Source organism: Pseudochaenichthys georgianus, chromosome 13 (assembly GCF_902827115.2).
Source record: "Pseudochaenichthys georgianus chromosome 13, fPseGeo1.2, whole genome shotgun sequence".
Lineage (NCBI taxonomy): Eukaryota > Metazoa > Chordata > Actinopteri > Perciformes > Channichthyidae > Pseudochaenichthys > Pseudochaenichthys georgianus.
This window is the reverse complement of record NC_047515.1, coordinates 3697479-3720824: the sequence shown is the minus strand read 5'-3', so window position 1 is coordinate 3720824 and position 23346 is coordinate 3697479. Positions and strand designations below refer to the sequence as shown.

Sequence of the window (23346 nt, the reverse complement as noted above, 5' to 3'; positions counted from 1 at the left end):
GCTTCCTGTCCATTTTAGAGTCCATTTTAAGATGTTATTGTTTGTTTTTAAATCTCTTAATGGGCTGGCCCCAGAGTACATCTCCGACCTCTTACAGGTGTACACCCCCTCAAGGGCTTTGAGGTCGGCTGAGCAGCTGCTGCTTGTAGTCCCAAAAACAAAGAAAAAGACCAGGGGAGACCGAGCGTTCTCATCGGTAGCCCCCAGGCTCTGGAACGACCTGCCCCCCCCCCTCATGTTAAATTGTCGCCCACTCTTGAAGCTTTTAAGTCCCGCCTAAAAACCCACCTCTTTTCCCTCGCTTACCAGTCAGTCTGAGCTATGTCTACCTATTTGGATGCTTTCACTGTCTGTCCATAGCCTTTATGTGCCTTGTATTTATTCTTATGTGTGCTTTTTTTTTAATCTATTCGTGTATATATTATATTTTATTATAATGTTATGTTCGTTGTGAAGCACTTTGGCAAACCCTCTATATAAATAAAGTGGATTGGATTGTCCTCATTTTCTTTTTCCATCATTCAAAAATAAACCACAGGACATGTGTGCAACTGCTTCTGACACCTTCAATCATTTGCACCTCCTCGCCTACAACTGTCAGTATTTCTTATTATACACGCTCACACACACTCTCTTCACAGATTCCCACTTCCTGCCGTCAGTCACGCAGATTGCAGTTTGAGTGCTTGTTGCTCTGCAGCAGCATCTCTCTTCCGTCAGCTATTAGCTCTGTCTGAGGCACGTGAGAAGAATGAACAGAGTTTTGCACTCACTGCGTCTTTTGAGGGCTTTTTTCTTATTGGCATCCATAAAGGCGTGTCCTAGAATATCCAGAGCAGAAGAGCTTCTGTTTCAAACACACGCTGTACCTTCAATTATATCTTTTTTTCTCCAAGCTGCGTGTTTCAATGTTTTCTTTATTTCATACAGTATGTGGCTGCACATGCCCGTAAAGGTCCCATGTCATGCTAGTGGAGCCTCGCAGATGGGGTGCTGCAGCCCCCTCAGCCCCCTCAATTTGTACGTGGTTGACCAATCATAACAGAGCCAGCCAGCTAACCAATCAGAGCAGGCTGGTCTCTGGTTTCAGACAGAGGGTAAAAAGAGGTGCTGCAGCACAGGCAGTACGAGACAAATAAAGAGCTTTTGAACATTAATAAGAAAGAAAATGGTACTTTGGGAGAAATACAAGCAGGGGTGAAGTTGGGATTGGATATGTGGGGGGCTCTGTGTGTGTGGGGGGGGGGGCTATGAGGCCCTAAAGCAAATGCTCAACTATCTATATCAAATACACACATTGATGCCACCAAATGACACAACACAAATAGAAAGTACTACAAATAAACTGGAATTAATTTACATCTTAAATTATTAATTATACCCAAAAAAGGTTTACAAATATCCAACCTTCAAATTGCTATTTTAAATCCACAAAGCTCTACACACTTGCTAAAAAGCATTTTTGTTGAAATCTCAGTTCCTTTGTAGGGCTGCGCGAGTATGGCCAAAAGTATGGGAGTAAATCTCACTGTAAACTATTTAACCATCGCCGAAGTCTGTGTTATTATGACTGATCATAACTCAGCCCTATGCAGACGTACATTTAGCATGGTGTAGGAAACAAGACGGGTCGAGTGGTTTGGCGGCATCGCTGCAGACTCTCTGCACACACACACCGCTGCACACTCTCCACACACACACACACACACACACACACACACACACACACACACACACACACACACACACACACACACACACACACACCCTGCAGAGTCTCAGAACACACACACACACACACACCCTGCAACTCCTGCACACACACACACACACACGCTGCAGACTCTCTGCACACACACACCACACACCGCTGCAGACTCTCTGCACACACACACACACACACACACACACACACCACACACCACACACACACCACACACACACACACACACACCACTTCAGACTCTCTGCACACACACACTGCTACAGACTCTCTGCACACACACACACACACACACACACACACACACACACACACACACACACACACACACACACACACACACACACACACACACCGCTGCAGACTCTCTGCACACCACACACACACACACCCACACACACACACACACCACTTCAGACTCTGCAGCAGAGGAGGAGCGGCGGGGCCCGGGCGGTTCTGCAGAGTCACACATTCACTAAGCCGATAAACTATATCCAGTCAGAGATCTGCTATTTTAAAGTAAAGTCAACACATACAGTTGCAAGAAACAGTATGTGAGCCCTTTGGATCCTCCACACATAGCGTTGTGTTCCTTCCAAACAACTCAGCTCTGGTTCCATCGGTCCACAGAACATGTTGCCAGTCGTGCTGTGGAACATCTAGGTGCTCTTTTGCAAACTTCAAACGTGCAGCAATGTTTTCTCTGGACAGCAGTGGCTTCCTCCGTGGTGTCCTCCATGAACTCCATTCTTGTTCAGTGTTTTACGTATCGTAGATTCGTCAGCAGAGATGTTAGCATGTGCCAGAGATTTCTTTAAGTCTCTAGCTGACGCTCTAGGACTCTTCTTCACCTCATTGAGCATTCTGCGCTGTGCTCTTGCAGTCATCTTTACAGGACGGCCACTCCTAGGAGAGCAGCAACAGTGCTGACCTTTCTCCATGTATAGACAATGTGTCTCACCGTGGACTGATGAACATCAAGGCTTTCAGAGATACTTCTGGAACCCTGTCCAGCTTTATGCAAGTCAGCAGTTCTTAATGGTACGTCTTCTGAGAGCTCTTCTGTGCGAGGCATGCTTCACATTAGGGGTGTTGAAAATAATCGGTTCTACGATGCATTGCGATGCGGACGTGGACGATTCGGTATCGATGCAGTGAAGGAAGATAATCGGTTATAGTAGTAACGTTGCTTTCTGATTTTCCGGCCCGGCTTTACTATAACGTTTTTTTTCTGTCACTTTAATATCAAATCGGTCGGTGACGCAGAGATCAGGGAACAGACGTGACAGCGGCACAGCAACACCGAACACGGAGCAGTCTGCTTTATCCACCAACACATGAACACCAGTCCAGAAGCAGCAGCAGCAGGACCCGCTCTGAATCACTCCAGGGATTTATGTTTTTCAAAAATAATCGCGTTACAATCATGTCAGGTTTTTGGTGGATTTAATTAAGTCTTGGATTGCAGAGTATGAAAGTCCTCTAGCAATTTTCAGACGATATATACGTGTGTGAAGTTTGTGAAGGCAGGAGGAAAAAAGCTTCCGCGATCACGGTCTCCTTTCCGTTCCTCCAAGCCCCGCCCCCTCCCTGAAAATAATGACTGACAGGCTGATAGTGACCCGATAGAAACTTTATTATTCACTAATCACTGAGATATAATGAAGCTAATTAATCTCATGCATTCATGGGAGTTATGTAACAGTGAGACAGAGATGTAAGTGTGCACCCACATGCACTATTTAGTTATATGCTGTTGTAAATACTCCTGTTGTCTGCTGTGTTCAGACTCAAGTCCTGTGTGTGATGCACATTCAGGACATTCAGTGTCCTTTCTTTAACAGAAGACCGTGGCTAGAAGCTGCAGCTAGACTGCAGAAGCATTAGCTTTTTGTTTTTGAGGATGGGGAACACTTCACACACGGAGGCTAGACCTATACAATTCATTTATTTTGGTTTATAAATTAATGTCAAGACATTTATGTTATTGATTCTGAAGCACTTTCTAAATAATAAAAAGAGAGTTCATATGTATTTACTGCATGTATGCATTGATGAAAAATAAGCCATGTGCAGTAATATAGAAAATTGAGGTTGCAACGCATTGGGATAAATCGTGATGCATCGGGATATCGAATTGAATCGAATCGTTGACAGGATAATCGTAATCGAATCGTGAGACCAGTGAAGTCTCTCCTCCTGAATGCTTAGATCAGTGGAATTCCTATAGTAGACAAGCTGAATTTCCAGACCCCTGTCTCGTTGCTTGTTTTGGCTACTTGGTTTGTTTTTGCATCGCTACATAATGGCCTCTCTTAGCACAGCATATCTTTTAATTTCTCATCTAAATAAGAAGCATTAGGGGAACTGTTCTTGTTTCAGTTGTGTGCATTTTTGATACTTTTCTGGTAGTTTTAATAATCCTGTGCATCCTCCTGCTAATCCTGATTCCTGAGTGTCCCTCACTGCAGCTAAATGCACACAAGTTAATGTCTTCTTAAATTATTTAATATTGATGAGAAGCTTCCTACTCCTCTGCCCACTTATTTTGCCATTCCAGTCTGTGCAATGAGTGTTGCTTTGAGCAAAGCGTTTAAATGCCACCTCGGTTCATTATTATTCCTACCCTCATTTCTCCTCCATATGTTCTACTCTTTCCAGGAGCCTTGTGCCAGTCACCCAGCTGTATGTCAGTGTGGACGCCAGCACCAAAGACAGTCTGAAGAAGATTGACCGTCCACTTTTTAAGGACTTCTGGTCCCGCTTCCTGGACAGCCTCCGGGCCCTGGGAGAGAAGGTAAGCCGGTTTTTCATCAGGTACATTGAGAATCAAGAATAATGCACCCTATGTTCCCGGAATAATGCTGTATTTTGGAATAGGGAGAGCTAGTTAGCGTTAGCTGTTAGCAGCACAGTTCTGCTTTGCTAAATCATGGAGCTAACTTACATTTTCTGATTTAGATTTCATGAAGGTACATTATTCAAAATTTTCAGTTAAAATTAGTATTGGATGAAGGCTAATGTTCAATTACGTGTTCGAATGTGAATTGTTAAGGTTGTGGCAAAACATTTGAATACATTTTGGTTATTTAGAAGGAAGGATTTTCGCAGCCATATAAGATACTATAGATGGAAATATGACCTGTTAACTTCCTAAATACATGGAATTTATTATTTCGTTTTTTACCTGATCATGGAATTGCAATGGTATATACGTATCAAATGCTCGTTATTGCATTAATTTCTTAATTAATTTCTGTTGGCTCCACAATCATAATTAATAATATATAAATAATGTCTAAAAATTCAGTTTTTATAATAATATCCGACTTAGCTTAGCTTTGATAAGGAATTTGAAATGTATTTTTTATACGATACTTACTCATTCCCCCAGAGTTGGATACGTATAATATGTACAGGAAAAAAAGTTTGAGAGATATAAAAGCTTTTTGTTTCCAGTCTCACCGTTCAGCGCACTTTAGATGATAATTTGCAGCTTAACATTGCAAACAGTTTACAGTGGCGGTTCTAGACCAATTTGACTGGGGGTCCAGGCTGGGGCCAGTTATTTTCTGAGGGGGGCACAATAAATGCAGGACAAAAAAGACAAAGACAGTATGAAGTAACTGCGCATACACCTAAGAAAACAATGCAATACAGTTATTGGTATTTGTTTCATTACACATTATTATATGCTTACCTTTGTGTGTTGTTTGAGTCTGTAGGACCCGTTTTCAGTTCACTTTGAGCACAAAATGAATTTATGGATACAGCTCTCAACACTCATATGAACGAGAGCTGTATACTTTTCAAAACATCTTTAGAATATGATCACAACCAATAACAAATAATTTAAACTAGTTTATTCTTATCTTATGTTACCTATAGTTAGTATTCTTTCTTTTTTTTAATGCATATTTTACTAATCACTCCCCTTTCAAACTGTTTTTTTTTTTTACTATCCTATAGTACACATTGGAATGATTTATTTATTTTTTACAACACATTAAATAGATAAAGGTGTGCTCTCTCTGTCTCGCTCGTTCACAGAGGCTGTGTGCTCCTCCGTGGCGATGACGGCTTGCGTTACATTTAAAAAGATTAAAAAAACATATTTGTAAAGTGGGGGCTATTGAGGGCTTGCGAGATGCCGGTAGCTCGTGATCGACGTGTTGGAGACCCCTGCTCTAATGGGTCCGACTAGAATGACAAATATCGTTACTTCCGCCCATTCCGTTTCATTTTTAGGGGGGCCACAGGGGGGTCCAAAGTCAGTGTTAGGGGGGCACTGCCCCCCCCTAGAACCGCCCCTGAACAGCTAAACATAAATATGTTCATGAATGAAGATAAGGCCACTTTTTTCTTTTAAACTTCAACATTACTATAAATAAGAACACTTTGACTATTCAGCCCATGAAACACTTGTCATTGTGATCTCCCAGATCAGAGCACACAAGGCATCACCAGTTTCCCATCTAAATGTTATTTGCCATTTAACAAAGAAGAAGGTGACTCGGCTCTAGAAATAACATAGAGATATTTGTTCTCTGCATGCATTTGGACTAAATATTTTAAACAGCAGAATATCACAATTACATTTCTTGGTAAGCTGTAAATTAAAATATGTGGTGGTGATTTTTTAACAAAAGGAAATTATCTCCATCTCACTTTTGAAGTGTCAGATTCTTACTCATGCTTTTTGTTTTGAGTGAATCGCAGCAGATGAAAGGCCTGATTGAGTCTTCTCAGAAACCCCAGATTGGCAAATCTTCTATTTTCAACAAACTCCTATCGGCTGACAGCTAGATTGCGATCAATGATAGAGCATTTTATAGTTTTAACACTATCATCAAGTGGGAAAGAGTGACTTGCTATTGATTCTTGAGTCTTTTAACACTTTAAAACTGCCACTGCTGAACAAAAAGGTCAGAGGTGTACATTTATTGTAAGTGTGTGATGTGTCCACAAAAAAAAGTGGAAAGTCCATTACAGCCTGCGCCCAGACACCAGACCGCTTGTGTAAATTGATTCTCCTTGTTAACATGTTTCTCAAAGAGCCAACTTGACGGGTAAAACGGTGCTATCGCGCACCAGCAAAATGACCCCACACTAAAAAAATTGATACTTTGGACTAACTTAAAAATGTTTCGCTAATTTGTTACAGCAAATTTTTTTTGTTTATTCCAACTTGATTTTTTGACCTAAACATTTATTTGAGTCAAGTAAAAAATATTGCTTCTGTCTAAGATATATATTTACTAAGTATTAAGATGATTCATTCTGAAGACCGCACAACATTTATTACTTTGTTATAACTTAATTTTTCCTTTTGGACTAACCTCATATTTATATTAGATTTAAGTAGAGTTTTTAAGTTTGTGAAAAAAAAAAAATACATTTTGTGCAGGCAATATTTTTTATTATAGCTTAAAATATTTTCTTTTATTACAAAGCAAAAACTTGAATGTACATCAATACAATACTGTGTTTTGTTTACTGTAAACTAATTACATTTTGACTTAAACTTATAACACTTTGTTTAGCTCAGTTCACATAAAGACAGGAATATTCTCTTCAAAAGACCTTAACATTTATTGGGATGTGTTTAAAATATGCATCACCTATTCTGTTTTATAAAATACAATATTTTTTTTAATTAAAAATAGATACATCAATAAATTAATACAATTAATTGAGTAAATTATGCAACCAATTTGCACTTATGTAAAAAATAAATAAAGTAAATCAAGATCACTTTGACTTGTTTAAAAAAACTCTCCCTTAATCAAATACATCACAAATATGCATATGAACATGTTAATAACTAGCTTGCATATCTCTCCTTTAAAATGTGAATATGTAATGCGTTTAAACCTGGCTGCCTTTTAATTAAAGACTAACGTATGCATGACATCTTGTTTTTCTTTACATTTTTAAACACTTCAACAATATTTTCTGCAGCTCTTAATTACAACTTCAGATAAACATGTATTAGCCATTAAGAAGGGTTTAAGTACCTTTACCAGAATCTGTGAAGTCACATTCTTTTTTAACTTCAAATGAAACATACAGAGGCCAAAGCAATTAAGCAACGGAAAATGCAGTTCAATCCCTAGCATTGCAATCTTTGAACAAGGTTGGCCTTTTGTGTCAGTTCAATCATTTCAACCAGATACGAGTTCTTGTAGAGACTGAGCTGGAGGGTGTGGACAAGAGGTCAGTATCGTCTGATTGAGCAGACGCTGCTTCTTCACAGACGGTAAAGATGTATTCTTGGACACCATCATCAGGTATTGGGATGACCTTGATAGTTGTCAAATCTTCAAGGTGAGCCGTGGATGTCAGGTTGACTAGTGCATCTCCAATGTCTCTGCCTTGATATTGCATTCTAAAACGTCCACCTATAGAGTGACACAGTGACGCGTCCTAAAACGCGGAAGTAAGTCATCATTTTACCACTTCCGGTTCCTTCGACAAAAAAGCAATGCAATTTCTCCATAGGATTGTGGAAAATAGCTGGAAATAAGGTCTGTGGTTGACACACATTTAAGAGACGGATCACGTTTTGTTCAGTCGGATAATATCCACATGTCTACCCTACTTTTATAATTTTATAATCATAAATCTATTAATCATGAATCCATAAAAAAAATGTATGATCCGACTGAACAAAACGTGACTATTTCACACACTTTCCTGACTTCATCAGTAAGTCCATTGTCTCTAGAATTCCATCAGGCAGAACTAGCTTCCTGGTGTCATCGGATTCAGAAGAATTTGTAACTTGGCTGGCGATTTCACGGCCATGTCAGGCAACCCAAAAGGAACTAGAAAAAACAAGAACATAAACAATGATATTAGTAATAGTGCAATGATACACTGACGAGTTATTTTTATATATACGTTATATATATACACCCGTTGACGAGAAAACCGCTGTGCCTGGGTGTGGTCTGATCAAGGCCCGGGCGGGCTGGTGTGCTCCAACACACACACACGCAGAGCTGGCAGGTGAGGCAAAGTGGGGAGAAGAAAGTAAAGGTCCCTGATAAGATTTTATGAATTTGGTGACTGAAATGCATATAACTGTGAGTGGCATGGGCCTTTGGAGTACAAACGAGTGTTTAATTCAAGCTTGTTTATGAACTGGGGCAGTCCGGGGCTAAACAGAGCACATAGTACAATGCTAACTTAAAGAGCCTGTGACAGCCTCCCAACAACTGTTGTGCAATGAAATATTGGGCTACTCTCTAATCTCGAACCGTCAGTTTAAAAAAGAAGGTGCGATACCATTCCGATAAATATCAATAATTTCGAACATCGCGGGGAAATTCCTTCGACTCATTTTGAAGTTTTGGGGGAAGCCGGAAGTGACGTCAATGCGGGAGCTTCACTGTGCGGCGAGAGAGCCAAACACGGACAAAGTGTGTTGTCATGCATAGAAATGGTGAATTACTGAGTTTAGGCACGTTAATAACGTTGTAATGAAGTTGACTACAGTATATTCATATGTGTCAGTACTTTCATGTCAATTCGGCGACATAAACATAAATTATCGTGGTGAAGATGATTACATTAGGATTAAAATCGGAGCTGCTGAATTTCCTCCCGTCGGATGTGATATAAAAACAAATCGATTATTTTTGTAGTTGTAAACTCAAGTGGATGAAACTACATTTATTAGTGCTTTCATGTCAATGCGGCGAACATATGATACATTAAATGATCGTGAGGATGATGATTAAAAATCGTTTGTTTGAGCCGGTCTGCATTTCCTGAGGAGAAAACAAACCGATGCTTTGGGTAGTTGTACTAGTTCACCAACAACATGGATTAAACGTGTGTTTTTTTACCACAATGTTGGGGAAATGAATGGATAAAATGCACGTATTATTATTATTATTTATTATTATTATTCCCACTCCGATCGGGACACTAGGTCCACCGTTTCCCCGCAGCGAGTCTCGCCCCGTTGACAGTTTACATGGGCTGGGCTGGGTGCAGTAGCGGACTGGCCGGTACCGAAGTGGGCCGGTCGGATAAGTCACTAGCACATCCCCCACTCCCCCCGTTGACAACTTACTAGCGGTACCGAAGTGGGCCGGTCGAGAGTCCTGGGATGATTTTTAGTCCCAGTCCACCACTGGCTACATGACCGTATGATCGCCCATATTGACGCACCTCATTCCTAAACTTCTAACAGATACAACATAAACCGATCCTTCAGCCTCATGAGCTCTCAGACACGTTCAAAATTAAACTGTCATCGCTGTCTGAGCGTGCTGCTGTGTGCGCCGTCGTGCGTTTACATGCAGAAGCTGGGATCCTGAACGGTGCAGCTGGAGCGCTGTGCCCGCAATGACGTCACCCATCATTTGGCGGGACTTGAAGAATCCGCGAGAAGATCCAGAAAATGGTCAACATTGAAGGCAGATTAATGGTTATCAAAGTACAAATCTCCAAAATCAGTTCAGTAACGGTTTTCAAGGGGACAATATTTACTCAAATGTAAGGGTTTGGATGATGGGGGAAACTCGTGTCACAGGCTCTTTAAAGTGTGCGCTGAGAAAAGCAGAGATAGCGTTAGCACTGATCATTAAAGCTGTCATCCTGCCTTGACAAGCTTTAAAATGTATTTATCGTCTGAATAGAGCAGTGCAGAAAACCTAAAACAGAGCCCCTCCTCCAACACACACGAAAGCGCACATGACCAATGAGGGCACGAGATAAGTTTGCGCACAGATGGAACGCTGACAGGCAGGTAGGCCATCCAGTTACTTTAGCCGGGCCGGCTTAAAATGATTGGTCGTGCTTTCTACAGTACTACGGCTTCCACAGATGACATTTTTTTATGGATTTTTGTCAAAGCACTTCAGATATTCATTGATATCGGGATGTTAAGAGCATTCCATGGAATATAACAAAAAGTGTTTCTGAAATAAATTACCTACCCCACCTTTAACACAAGCTGAAGAGATGTTCAGGATATGTTCTATGAGAGAAAATATGCAAGTAAATACTCCACTGGTAAATGTTTAAACCTTCTATTTGTCATAAACACTGCTCCTAATACTAGGATGGGTCAAATGCAGAGTAACCGTTCCGTACTAGTACCTGTACTATGTAATGACAATAAAAGTAAAAAAAAAACAATACAAAAAAACCCCACAGCAGCTGCTAACCAAATAATAGCTGCCTTTATCTTAGCAGTGGTGACGCTAATCCATGCGACCATGATGTCGTTTGTTTGAAGTGGAGGTCATTTTGCTCAACCAAACTTGAAAGTATCGTTAACGTGTGTGTGCGATAAATCTTATTTTCTCCAATCATTCAAAATCCAAATCAACCAAAATTCCAATATGACCATAACAAGTTTTCTTCATAAATTGAATGAAGATTTTGATAAAACGGATCAAATTATGTTAAAGCAGGCTGCCTTTTAATCATTCTATTTTTTGTTTGATTTCTCGACCAAGGTTAGCGTACTTGGCACCATTTTTGTAGTTGAATTGCCGCTGTAAATTGTATTCATTTGGCACTGCCACCACTTTGTAGCAAAGGTGACGAACCGGCTTGTCTTTTCTCGACTCTGACATTTTTGTATTATTCATATTTGTATGACCCTTTATTGAGACGTTTGAGTATGCATGTAATAAAATCGAGTTGCATTTTTGGACATGTACTTCTGTAAAGCAGTATTGAATTATATGATAAGCGAACTGTATTCTTTGCAAGCTCTTGCAGGTCATTGTGTTGGCCCTCGGCCCTTGAGTTTGACTCATGCTCCAAGTGACTAAAGAGGAATCCAGTGTAGGGCAGGTGGGTGACAGCGAGGGCCTGCTGGACCTGGGGCTGACACTTGAGCCCTCTGGCAAATTAATTCCACTTCATTGGTATCTCATTATTTCCAATACTGCATCCGAGTCTGACGGGTATCAATCTAAAGAATACCTTTTTATAATTGGTGTCTAACAAATGTCTTACCAAGCTTTCCTGGCTCAGCATTCTTATGTTTATACCATGTGTTAGACACCAAATGTACATCCTCTGTCAGCGACATCAATCACATGGACAGATCTCAGTCATCTCCTTTATGGAAGCGTTACGCAGCTTCTTTCTTTATGGAATGTGATATTGAAGTATGATCCTTCTTTTTGATGTGATGTGTTTGAAGAGTGATCATTTGAATAGGAGTCTGTGAGTCTGTGAACAACTATTTTAATCGTATTAATGATGTGTTTCAGTGAAGTGCACAGTCTCAATGGATTTGCATAGTAGGGTATGATGAGAGAAGGTTAGGTTGGAAGCAGCGAAGGTCATTTTAGAGTTAAGGTCATATCCATGGTAGGACATGTTTGACCCGTGGCATATTGAAGCATGGACAACATTAAATGGAGAGCACTAACATCTCAAACTTTATTTTTTCCTCCCACACACTCCCCCCCCCCACCGTGACATAGCGCTCTAACAAATTGTGCGTTAAGGGCTAAGTGGCGGGTAATCTCGAAATGGTTGGCCAATCACAACACAGCCGGTCAGCTAACCAATCAGAGCAGACTGGGCTCTGGTTTCAGACCGAGGGTGAAAAGATGTGCTGCAGCACAGGCAGTATGAGAACAATAAAGAGCTTCTTGAACATTTAAGTACATACATGTCACAGTAGAGAAACAAAAGACTAACATGAACCTGAAAATGAACATAATAGGGCCCCTTTACAGGGGGTCCGCGGGGTCTTAAAAAGTATTAAAAGTTGTTGAATCAATTTAGCAAAAATTAAGGCTATTAAAAAGTATTAAAGGGCATTTTCCAAGGTGTTACATTTTGTAGCTTGTTTCCAATAAGTATATAAATGGTCCAAAGAGGTTGTGTTCTACAGTCTGCCTGAATGTAATCATGGCGTAGGTGTGTAGTGTGATTCTGTGGAGTTTATTGATGGCATCCCGTTGGGTTTGACGTCATCTGAACAGGACATCGCACGCTCACTGCTTGATAGCAGGTCCGTTTACGCCGGTTGTTAAACAACATCGTTATGGGGAAATGCAAGTCTGCGTCCAAATGGTTGGAAGATAAGGAGGAAGGACAATCCATACTGTATATCGTAAATGTGAGGTAAAGTGTGTCGCCAAGGTAACCGGTGAATGTGAAACTCGAAGTGGCGATGAGCACTTAAAATGTATGGATCCCTGCAGATACCCTGCTTTAACAAAGCCATGAGTAGGCCCATATGCTGTATCTGATTGCCCAGTATGCCGGTTTGTTTCTGGCTCACGGAACTGTTGGGAAATGTCCTCCTCACCCGTCTCCTCCTTTCAACACTGCATCTAAATAATGGTTTATGACTAAAGTTTGTATATTTATGTTAAAACCTCAAAATCAAAAAATACATGTTTTTATAAATATGACTCAATTTGCTCGAGAGCGTTCTTGTGTTTGCACATGTAAATGTCAGTGTGACAATATGGTTTGCCTGTGTGCCCAGTTTCCAAAAAGAAACCCTCTCTTTATGTTCCAATAACCCCTCCCGAGACAAAGAGACGCCTTTGTCTCGGCTCCATATAATTCTGAGTCCCTCTTTCATGGTTGGCTCTATCTCCATCCCTCCTTAGTGCTTATCCCTCTCTGTTCCCCTCCACCTGGCCTCCCTGACAGTGCACCGGGGATTGATAGAGTTTGTGCCTCAGTGTTGTATTTGGAACATGGGCAGCTTGAAATACCTCACCTCCCCACTTGCTTTGACCAATTATCCCCTTCCCTACTGGGCTGAAAGGGCCGAGTGTTATAGATAACCTTCCGCTGAGCGAGAGAGAAAGAGTGCTCTCTACTCTCCCTTTGTCAATTACTTGTTTCTTTGTATTTCTCAAGTCCTCTGTCCTCACTATCCCCTTTTTCAAACCCCTGTCTCTCCGTGTCTTTCTTCCACTCCATCACATTCTCAATAATCCTCTTGCTCCCGCAATACAGCAACAACAATAGCCTGAATCTACACCATTGAACTGCTAGCGGGGCTTTTCCATCCAGTTTTTTACCCAGGGAGAGTTAACTAATAAAAGAGATATCTCAGGTCCGCTTGACCTTGACCTTAATACATATATAAAATATCTGTTAATACATACTCCAGTCGGTGTAATCCTATATTTATTTGATTGTTTAAGTTTTCTAATCATTAAAAATGCTTTGAGAAAATTCAGAAATTAAAAGTTGAAATACAAACAATAAAAAAACAACTTCAGAATAAACTATAACTTAATGATCAAATGTCATTTGGAATGATAAAAACTGCACATTAGGGAAATGTTAACCTGCAACACCCGTACTTGAAGGTGCTGGCATTTTGTGCAATACATGGTGCCCTCCCTCTGAAGGTGTTTACCGGTACACATCATTTAGCTGACGCTTTTATCCAAAGTGATACAAGTGCAATTAACCTTGAAGATACAAACTAAAAAAAGCAAGAATCCTGTACGTACCATAACTTAACCTTTCTAAGTGCTATCTGTGTTGTTTGAATTGTTGGCCAAGGTGCAGTGGAAACGGGCAGGTCTTCAGTCCGAGACAGAACTGTAGAATGCAGTGGTTGCATTAGTAACAATCCAAAACAGGCCCAACTGCTCAGTTATAATTCAGACAGTACGTTGGTGGTTATCAGGACATCTGTGAGCTGCTTTTGTGTGTAGTGGACCAATGTTGGTGACAAACTGCCATTGTAACATTGAGACAACAAATCATTAATTGCATGCTTTCCCCCCCCTAATTTGTCGGAACTAGTGTTGGGAACGTTTCAATTTCATGGCCTCCTATCTGAGCCTCATTGGGCCGGGAGCAATACCCCTCTGACTGTGAGGTGGATCTCATGAAGAGTTGCTGAGAAAATACAGACGGAGAATTCTTCCATTTAGATAACACCCTTTGACCTTTTTAATGTCCAAACACAACTACAGTATGAGCTTCAATCAAGTGTGAAGTAATTTCTTTGCTTCGTTTGTTGAAGTGTTACACTTGAAATAATGATGGGACCAACTCACCCAGCAAACAAACAGTTACCTTATCACAGCACAATTTAACTGTTGTTTAAAACAGTGTAGTGTTTTACCAAAGTAGACATTCAGATTTTCATATGAACATGTTGCACAAATGTGTTTTTGGCTCAGTCTGTCGAGGAATACCAGGCTGTTGGACACATCTTGCATTAGGGTTTTTTTGTGTTCATGATATGTGAACATTTGTTCAATAAATAAATAAAATGTATTTGCTAAATGTGGTATAAGTAAAGCAGGGGTGGGGAACCTTTTTCCTCTCAATGGCCATTTCAATGTTTTCAACATCCTCCGAGGGCCGTACAAATTATTGACCTCTGCTTAAAAATACTAAAATCACAGCCCATTCATTTGGCCTTTCTTTCATTCTGTGCAAAGAAAAAACAACCTCTTAATCCAGATATTTTACCATGACTCACGTATACATGCACTTGCACGGTGTGGCATGATCATCAAAACAGAAAGATATGGACACAAGATGTGTGCACATTTATTTAGTTTCCTATCCATGTGAACAGTGGCGGCCGGCCCATAGCGTCTTTGGGTTCAAGAAAAGCGCTATAGAAATAAAATTTATTATTATTATAGGGGTGCTGCCCCCCCTTTTCCCACATTTTAGATTGTCATTAAAAAAAATATATATATTTAAAAAAATATATTTTTGTATTTTATTTTTATTTTTAATAAACAAGGTACATATTATATAGTTGGTATCAGAAAAATGTATAATCTACAATAAGATCTCGTTTAAAATTGTGTTACAATGTCTAAAGTTACTGATAAGTCATGTGTTTCCTGCCTTGCTGCAGAAATCTTTGCCCGCGTATCATTACCCTCTCTCGTCTGGGCGGTAAGAAAAGAGCCCTAAGTGCAGCAGCAGCCAACCAAGTGCTGACTGTTGCTACCCCCCTAGTATTGTTTGGTCACCACATTTCCACAGCCCCACCTAAAATATTTTCCACCGTCCGCCACATGATTTAAGTGTGAGGGGGGGAGGCCTGACCTCCTCTACAGGGGTCCGGGGGCATGCTCCACCCGGGAAGATGTTTTTTTTAAATGTTGAAGTTAAAAGAATCAATATGGTGTACTTTGAGAGCAACATTAGGAGATCTATGGATACATCTCTCAAAATCCATATGAAACAGAACTGTAAACAGATTTTTATTTTATTTATGGATATTTTAGAAATCACTCCCCTTTTAAACTGTATTCTTGTTTATTAACAACTTTTACTGTCCTATAGTATTTTATACCTGTTTACTTTATTCTCTTATTTTTTATAACTATAATGATCATATAAAGATGCCTTTACCTCACTGGTTGTAGAAAAAGCTTCTTATATTCGTTAGCATAGCTAGCTAACCAGATGCTAATAACAACACAGTTATTGACTGTATGACAGATGAACAGATCACCACTGGGCTTACAACTAAAAACACAGCCACGCAAAAACTGCGGCATGTGTACGGCTCCTTATGGGTACTGCAATTTATGAAGTGCCGGAGCGGCGTTCTGGTGCTCTCCGGCAGAACTGCACCCCTGTCAGACGAGACATATACCACGTGATGACACGTTAGGCTTGTGTTGTGTTCAAGGACCCTGACCTTGGCCAGGAAAAAGGCACTCGCTTGATTAATTTTTTTCTTTTTTGCGTGTGTTTATAAATGACCTCGTGGGTACCAAATGGTCTCCCGGTCCGTATACGGCCCGGAGGCCGGAGGTTCCCCACCCCTGAAGTAAAGGAAGGTAGACCCATAATACATTTAATATGCAACAAACTATTAGTACAACAATCTCATGTTTATCCTCGAACATTTCCATTAATCCCAAACGCTGTTCCTCCCCTCCAGAGACAGAGGACGGTGTACAGGCTGACGCTGGTGAAGGCCTGGAATGTGGAGGAGATGCAGGCGTACTCGGAGCTCATTTCTTTGGGGCAGCCGGACTTCATTGAGGTCAAGGTAGGGTTCATCAGTATTTGATTTATATTTGCATGTGTTCTGTCTTTCTTTACTCGGCTAATGTCTTATTTATCATTATTGTTGTGGCCGATTATCAAAAATACAAAGTTCCAAGGACACTTAGCCTACGAGGCGATTTGGAGCTATGACTCTCTTACAAAGCGCTTTAATGAATACCATGTACTCACGGGTACGCCTTGAGGTACGTCTTGAACGTTTTAGTCATGTAAATTCCCTAGATCCCTTGGCCGTCCACTAGCAACTTAAAACACTTTAAACTGCATATAATAAATAAATACAAGTACAAATGTCATCAGGCGTGCGGACGCGTCCAGTCCAAAACGTTGTCAAAAACAGTCAATTCAAACTCTTGCGCACTATAGTGTGTTTTACGGAAGGAAACTAGCTGGTAAACAGTCATAAACCTTGCACAGTCGAGAAATATACAAAACTATACAAAAACTGTGTAATTATAACTTGATATTATCAAATGTTTTTTAATTAATTTCAAAGAATATGCAACTGTCTCATCAACCATAAATATTTACCATGAATAGTATTACGCCAACAAGGAAAAAGCACAAGAGAAGGAAAGAGGTTAAAAGACACAGAAAGCGGGATACAATACAATTATATTTGTATCTATATTGCATGTCAATGGATTATTTTAGTAGCTGTGTAATAAACAACCATCAAATCTCTTCATGGTGAGCCGACATGAAGCTGAGGGGTTTTGGTCGGGGATTTTTTCTCATTAATAATCTTTATTTATCTCTGTGTATATGGTTTTACATGATTTGATGCGTTTCTGAAGTATACCATCATAATAGCACATTTGCTCCTCATTCATTCGTTTTCTGAAAGTAAACAGGCCAGTTTTTACAGAAAATAATCTTTAAGAAAAATCTTCATACATCTTATATCTAAACAAATATTCACATATATTCACATTCACACATATGTAATCAATTAAGTCTAGTTAGGACAACATGCTTTTCTCCAACATACAGTTTAACTGTAGAATAACATGGAAACATTTTTCACTTTCAACAGCCCTAGAAAACTTAAATATTTGAAATGAAAGAACATCAGAATTTCCTCCTATTTCTTCTTGTTCTTCTCTTTGACACTTCACCAATCTAAAAATTAAGGGAACAGGCTGAACGAACAACCTGATATTGACACTGAAACTCATTGTCTTCACATCCTGTATCTTATTGAATGTTTGTTCAATCTGAAATGAAAGAGCCACAATATATTCTATTAAATATCATTTGGACTCTTAAGAGCCAATAAGCTATTTTGAGAGTTATTTAAGAACTTCAGGGTACTTTTGCAAGTTAAGATCAAACCTGTTCATTTAGCTTTGTTGCATAAGGGTCATTATGGTTCTGGATAAACAGTTAGTCACACTCCTATGCAAATCTACTGACTGGAATTACAACTACAGTTATTTTAACAACACTGCTAACACCAGAATGTATTGTATGTAGCCAGAATAAGAGTCCATATAAAAGAGATAACTTTCATAACTCACTCGAATGGTGGACTGAGATTAATAGTATTGGAAGGGGCACCTGGTGGCAGTCTGAGAAGTTGTCATAGTGACAAACTCGCCTCAGTCTGTGTTCATTATTCAGTTTATCATATCCAGGTATGATCCCAGTAATAATAGCAGTGGCAGATGTAGTTCTAGTAGTGACAGCTATGGTAGAGCCATGGTTCTTCCTGCTTGTATGTTTTAGAACCAAATCCATGTAATTCACTTAGATTGTACTATATTACACTTTTGGGGGTGCTTTCAAGAGTAATTGTCTCGGTTATAGATATTATAAGTTAGGGTTCCTAACTTGCCATTTGTCTTTAAAATAAGAAACGGTTTTGGGGGATTACTTGACAGCAGGATTCCTGACAAGACGCATACAAAGGAGGAATCAAAAGGAGGAATAGGGGGGATAAACTAGTTTAAGTTATTTTAGGACATGGCTTAGTTGAATACTTGAGTATGATTGGTAAACTCAGACAAATTCAACTGTGTTCTTTTGAAATATCAGACCGCCGCTAACTGTCGCATGTGCAGTCATATCGATAAAGAAAGAAGTCTGTTCAATTTAATGTTAGTTGTGGGCAAAAAACCCATTATCTTCCATCAGAAATGTAGAGAAAAAATTGCCAAACTGTCCTTAGGGAAGAAATTAAAAAGAGAAAAAAGAAAACGGCGCAAGAGAAGGAAAGAGTTTAGGAGACGCAGAAAGCTGACCCACAGAAATGACCAGAAGACAGACAGGAAGTAAACACTAACAGGACAAAAGAACACACACATCTAATGTTAGCAGCGTACTGTGTAATAATAATAATACATTACATTTATAAAGCGCTTTTCCTGGTGCTCAAAGCGCTTACAAGCAAGTAAAAACAAAATATGGATGTAGGATGATGAAAAGAAGGGGACCAAGTACAGAAACCCTGAGGGACGCCATGATTGACGGGGGCTGTGGGGGGATTTGGAGTTGTTAATGGAGATGGATTGATGTCTGTCAGAGAGATAGGATTTAACCCAAGAGAGGGCAGTACCGGTAATGCCAATGGAAGACTGGAGGCGGTTGATGAGGATGGAATGGTTGATCGTGTCAGCAGAGAGGAGAATGTCGTTGGTCACCTTGAGTAGGGCAGATTCTGTGCTGTGGCGAGTACAGAAACCAGATTGAAAAGGTTCATGAAGGGTTTTATTGCAGTCCAGATTGGATTTTAGGAGGCAACAGTTCGCTCCAGAATTGTTGACAGGAATGGGAGGTTAGAGATGGGCCGGTAGTTATTGAGGGGAATCAGGGTTGAGACCAGGTTTTTTGAGTATGGGAGTGACAGCAGCGAGGTTTCAGATCAGGGGGGAGGAGTCCAGTGGACAGAGAGGAGTTATGACTGTGGTGATAAGATGATGAGTTGGGAGAGGCAGGCCTTGACAAGGGTGGAGGGCATGGGGTCCAGGATGGAAGTTGAGGTATTCATGCCGGTGACTTGGGCAGCTATTTTCCAGTGAGGTAATTTGTCTGAAGGCTGTAAGAAGGGTGCCTGGAAGGAGGAGGGTAGGCAGGTTCCGGAAAAGGATGGGTGGTGGATGAGACGGAGGAGGTTGGCTATGTTGCTGTGTATTATTTCAATTTTGCTTTGGAGGAATGAGAGGAAGGATTCACACTTGAATGGTGGTGAAGGAGTTGGAGATATTATCCATGGGGTTGAGGAGCTTGTTAATAGTTGAAAAAAGGGACTTTAGGTTATTGCTGCCAGATTGTATTACAGAGGAGTAGTGGAAGGAGCGTGCACTGTTGAGGGCATCTTTGTACTGCTTGTGGGTGCAAGTCTAATAAATGTCTTTGTGGATAGTGAGACCAGATAGTGTTTAGCATGTCTTTCGAGCTGGTGACCTTTCGTTTTGAGGCAACGGAGATGATCGGTTTACCAGGAGGCCGAGTGAGTGAAAGAGACATACTTGGTTTTTATTGGAGCGAGTTGGTTGAGACAGGAGGAGAGAGCATTGTTGTAGGTGTTTACCAGGTCAGTAGGGGAAACATTCTGGGTGACGGTGGAGTCAGGGATGGTGTCAGCCAGTAGGGAGGAGGGGTGTATGGACTTGATATTCTGGAATTGTATGGTGCGCTTCTGCTTGATGAGGGGGGTTGGGGTTAGGGTGTCCATGATGATGGCCAGGTGATCGGAGATGGTGAGGTCAAAGGTGGTCAGGTTGCTGATGGCAATGCCAGTGGTGCAGATCAGGTCCAATGTGTGACCTTTTTTATGGGTGGGAAAATCAACATGTTGTGTGATATTGAAACAGTTGAGTATGTCGAGGAGTTCTGAAGCGGTATTGGAGTCGTTTGAGTCGACATGAATATGTCGCTTCTTCTGTCGTTTACATACATCTTTTGGTATATTTGGCTCGGTAGGAAGACTTTGATGCACATTCAGTACCAGTGTGTGAGGTTGTGCTTATGATGGCGATATCCGGACGTGAACAGCGAGGACTACAAAAAGAAAACGAGCTGACATGATGTATGTGCAAAACTTTGCGAACTCCAATAAATCATTTAAACCAGCGATTGTTGCCAGACTTATTACTGACTATCGTTCTTAATGTGATACCAAGTCCATCTTAGACCTGTGTACACCTTCAGACAGCCTCCAAGTGAAGCACACGGTGTTTACTCACAGTTTGAAAGCAGCGTGGAGAAGTCTTCATCTGTGTTAAACTGTGACCCGCTCAGGTAAACGGCGATCCGCCCATGGGAACTGGGACCCGCCCAGGATAAACTGTGTTACGCTTCTGTGGCTATCTACCAGCGATCATGTTTAATATGAAAGACTACACACACATGTATCCCTTATAAAAACGGTATTCTGCAGCACTCATCCAGATAAGATGTGACTGTTAACTCGTTTTGCAAAGATTGCAGCAGAAATGTCATTGCTGCGTGTGCAGGGATATTTAGACTTTAAAATGCTGCTTGGTCATGAATGCTGCTTGGTCATGAATCCTCTATTCAAACATAATATTCAGTGTGCATCGACATGAAAATAACAAAAAAGTTCATGCTGGACTCAAACCCGAGTCCCAACAGTAAGAATCACTAAAGTCCTGCGCGTTATGAGTGCGCCACGAATCAACACGTCGCAATAGATCACCACATTTTATTTTGTTACATTAACATTGTTAACAAGTTCCAGAAAAATGCAACCCGACCATCATTTATAATGTGAGCGAATGTATGTACACTTTAAGCCATAATATACATATTATAGTAGTGTTGTCACGATACCAACATTGGTATCGTCAGAGATACCTCACTGTCAGAGATATAGCTAAAATACATCAAAATGTTGCTTCTGGCGTCTTTTTTGTCAACAAGCCGAGGCGCAGTGGCAGTTGCACTCCCACTTGCAGCCATGCTTCTCGTTTTCTCACATGCCCTGGCAGCTAGCGCGTGCACGAGAGAGGGGAGGCACTTAGAGCGTTCTTGAGAGGGGAGGGACTGCAGGCACGGCTGCAGTGCAGGGAGTGGAAGTAGAGCGCTGAACACACGGCTCTTATTAAAACGGCGCTTTCTCACCGGAGTACTTTCCCCCGTCATTCTTAAAGTACCGATACTAATGAAACGGAGGAATCATACCATTTTTAACGGCAGGGTATCGCGGTACCTTTCAAGTATCGGTACACCGTGCAACACTATATTATAGTAGGCATTTGCGTAGAAATTGTATACTGACTGAGGTCTGTATTAAGCATCATAAGACCTACCGAGATCAGATATCCTAGTTTATCGGCCTGCGAGCCCATATTATGTTGTGATAAGTGTTAATTTTACATATAAATGTGTTCTAGTGCACACATTAAGTTCCAATATGCAAATCAGGGCCATGTGTTTCGTGATATTTGCCATGCAACCATTATGCTGTACAATATAATATTTAGCCTCACAATATAGACATTTTTAAAACGCTAACTTTCTAAATAGGCCCAGCATTTCCTTTTGCTATGTCTGCTAATGCAGTAGCTGATAGGATGTAAACCTGGACCAAGCTGTTGCGCTAGAAATAGAATGCAATGTAAAAAAAGGTTTATATTCTAGCAATACTGGCTGTCTTTCTGTCTTGCGACAGACTCACCAAATAAAATACTTAACAGCATAGGCATCACAGTTTACCCTGAGCGGGGTCACAGCTTAACACAGGTGAACACTTCTCCACGCTGCTTTCAAACTGTGAGTAAACACCGTGTGCTTCACTTGGAGGCTGTCTGAAGGTGTACACAGGTCTCAGATGGACTTGGTATCACATTAGGAACGATATTCAGTAATAAGTCTGGGCAACGATAGCTGGTTTAAATGATTTATTGGAGCTTACAATGTTTTGAACAGACATCATGTCAGCTCGTTTTTCTTTTTGTAGTCCTCGCTGTTCGCGTCCGGATATCGCCATCATAAGCACAACCTCACACACTGGTACTGAATGTGCATCAAAGTCTTCCTACCGAGCCAAATATACCAAAAGATGTATGTAAACGACAGAAGAAGCGACATCTGTGCCCCAGTTGATCGGGAAACCAGTTGATCCGGAACACCGGTACGCAGGAAAAAGCAAATAGGTAACGGAAAACTACTTGAACAAAGTAGCGATTCAGTTGGGAGACAATATTGACAGGATGTTATATATAAATAACCGATTGTATAAAGAAAGATCAGATCAAATATGTTCAAACACGAACTGAAAGTAGGATAGCGGTGGAGAAGCGGCGAACAAACCACGCCAGCGTCCTCTCCTATCGGCAGAGTGTAGGGCTTTCTATCTGTAAATGATGCCCACTGTTTGCTTCTCTGTCTGCCGTGATTGGCATATTATATTATATGAGCGCTCCTATCATGCTTTGACTATTGATTAGTTTATCCAAACATTTGATCAATTATGAGAATCTGTCTAAATGAGCTGTGTGCATTAGATCCTCTTATGTACCTGCAAATGTACTCCTATATATATTTCTTAGTATAAGGAGCTTTGAACTGAAGTTGATATTCGGTTTTATTCTGCTTTAAATTCCACTGCAGGGGTGCAAGTTAATTGGTTCGAACAGGTGAACCCC

General features: G+C 40.7%; 1 protein-coding gene across 1 annotated transcript in view; it reads left to right on the top strand.

The window, feature by feature from the left end:
* Positions 1-3842: 3842 nt before the first annotated feature.
* The window catches only part of LOC117457527 (S-adenosyl-L-methionine-dependent tRNA 4-demethylwyosine synthase TYW1-like), a 49776-nt gene continuing 30272 nt past the window's right edge, over positions 3843-23346 (top strand). The window contains exons 1-3 of the mRNA XM_071205272.1: positions 3843-3898; positions 4385-4520; positions 16608-16718. Of these exons, the coding sequence (XP_071061373.1) occupies positions 3843-3898; positions 4385-4520; positions 16608-16718 (303 nt within the window). The remainder of the gene's footprint in view (positions 3899-4384; positions 4521-16607; positions 16719-23346) is intronic.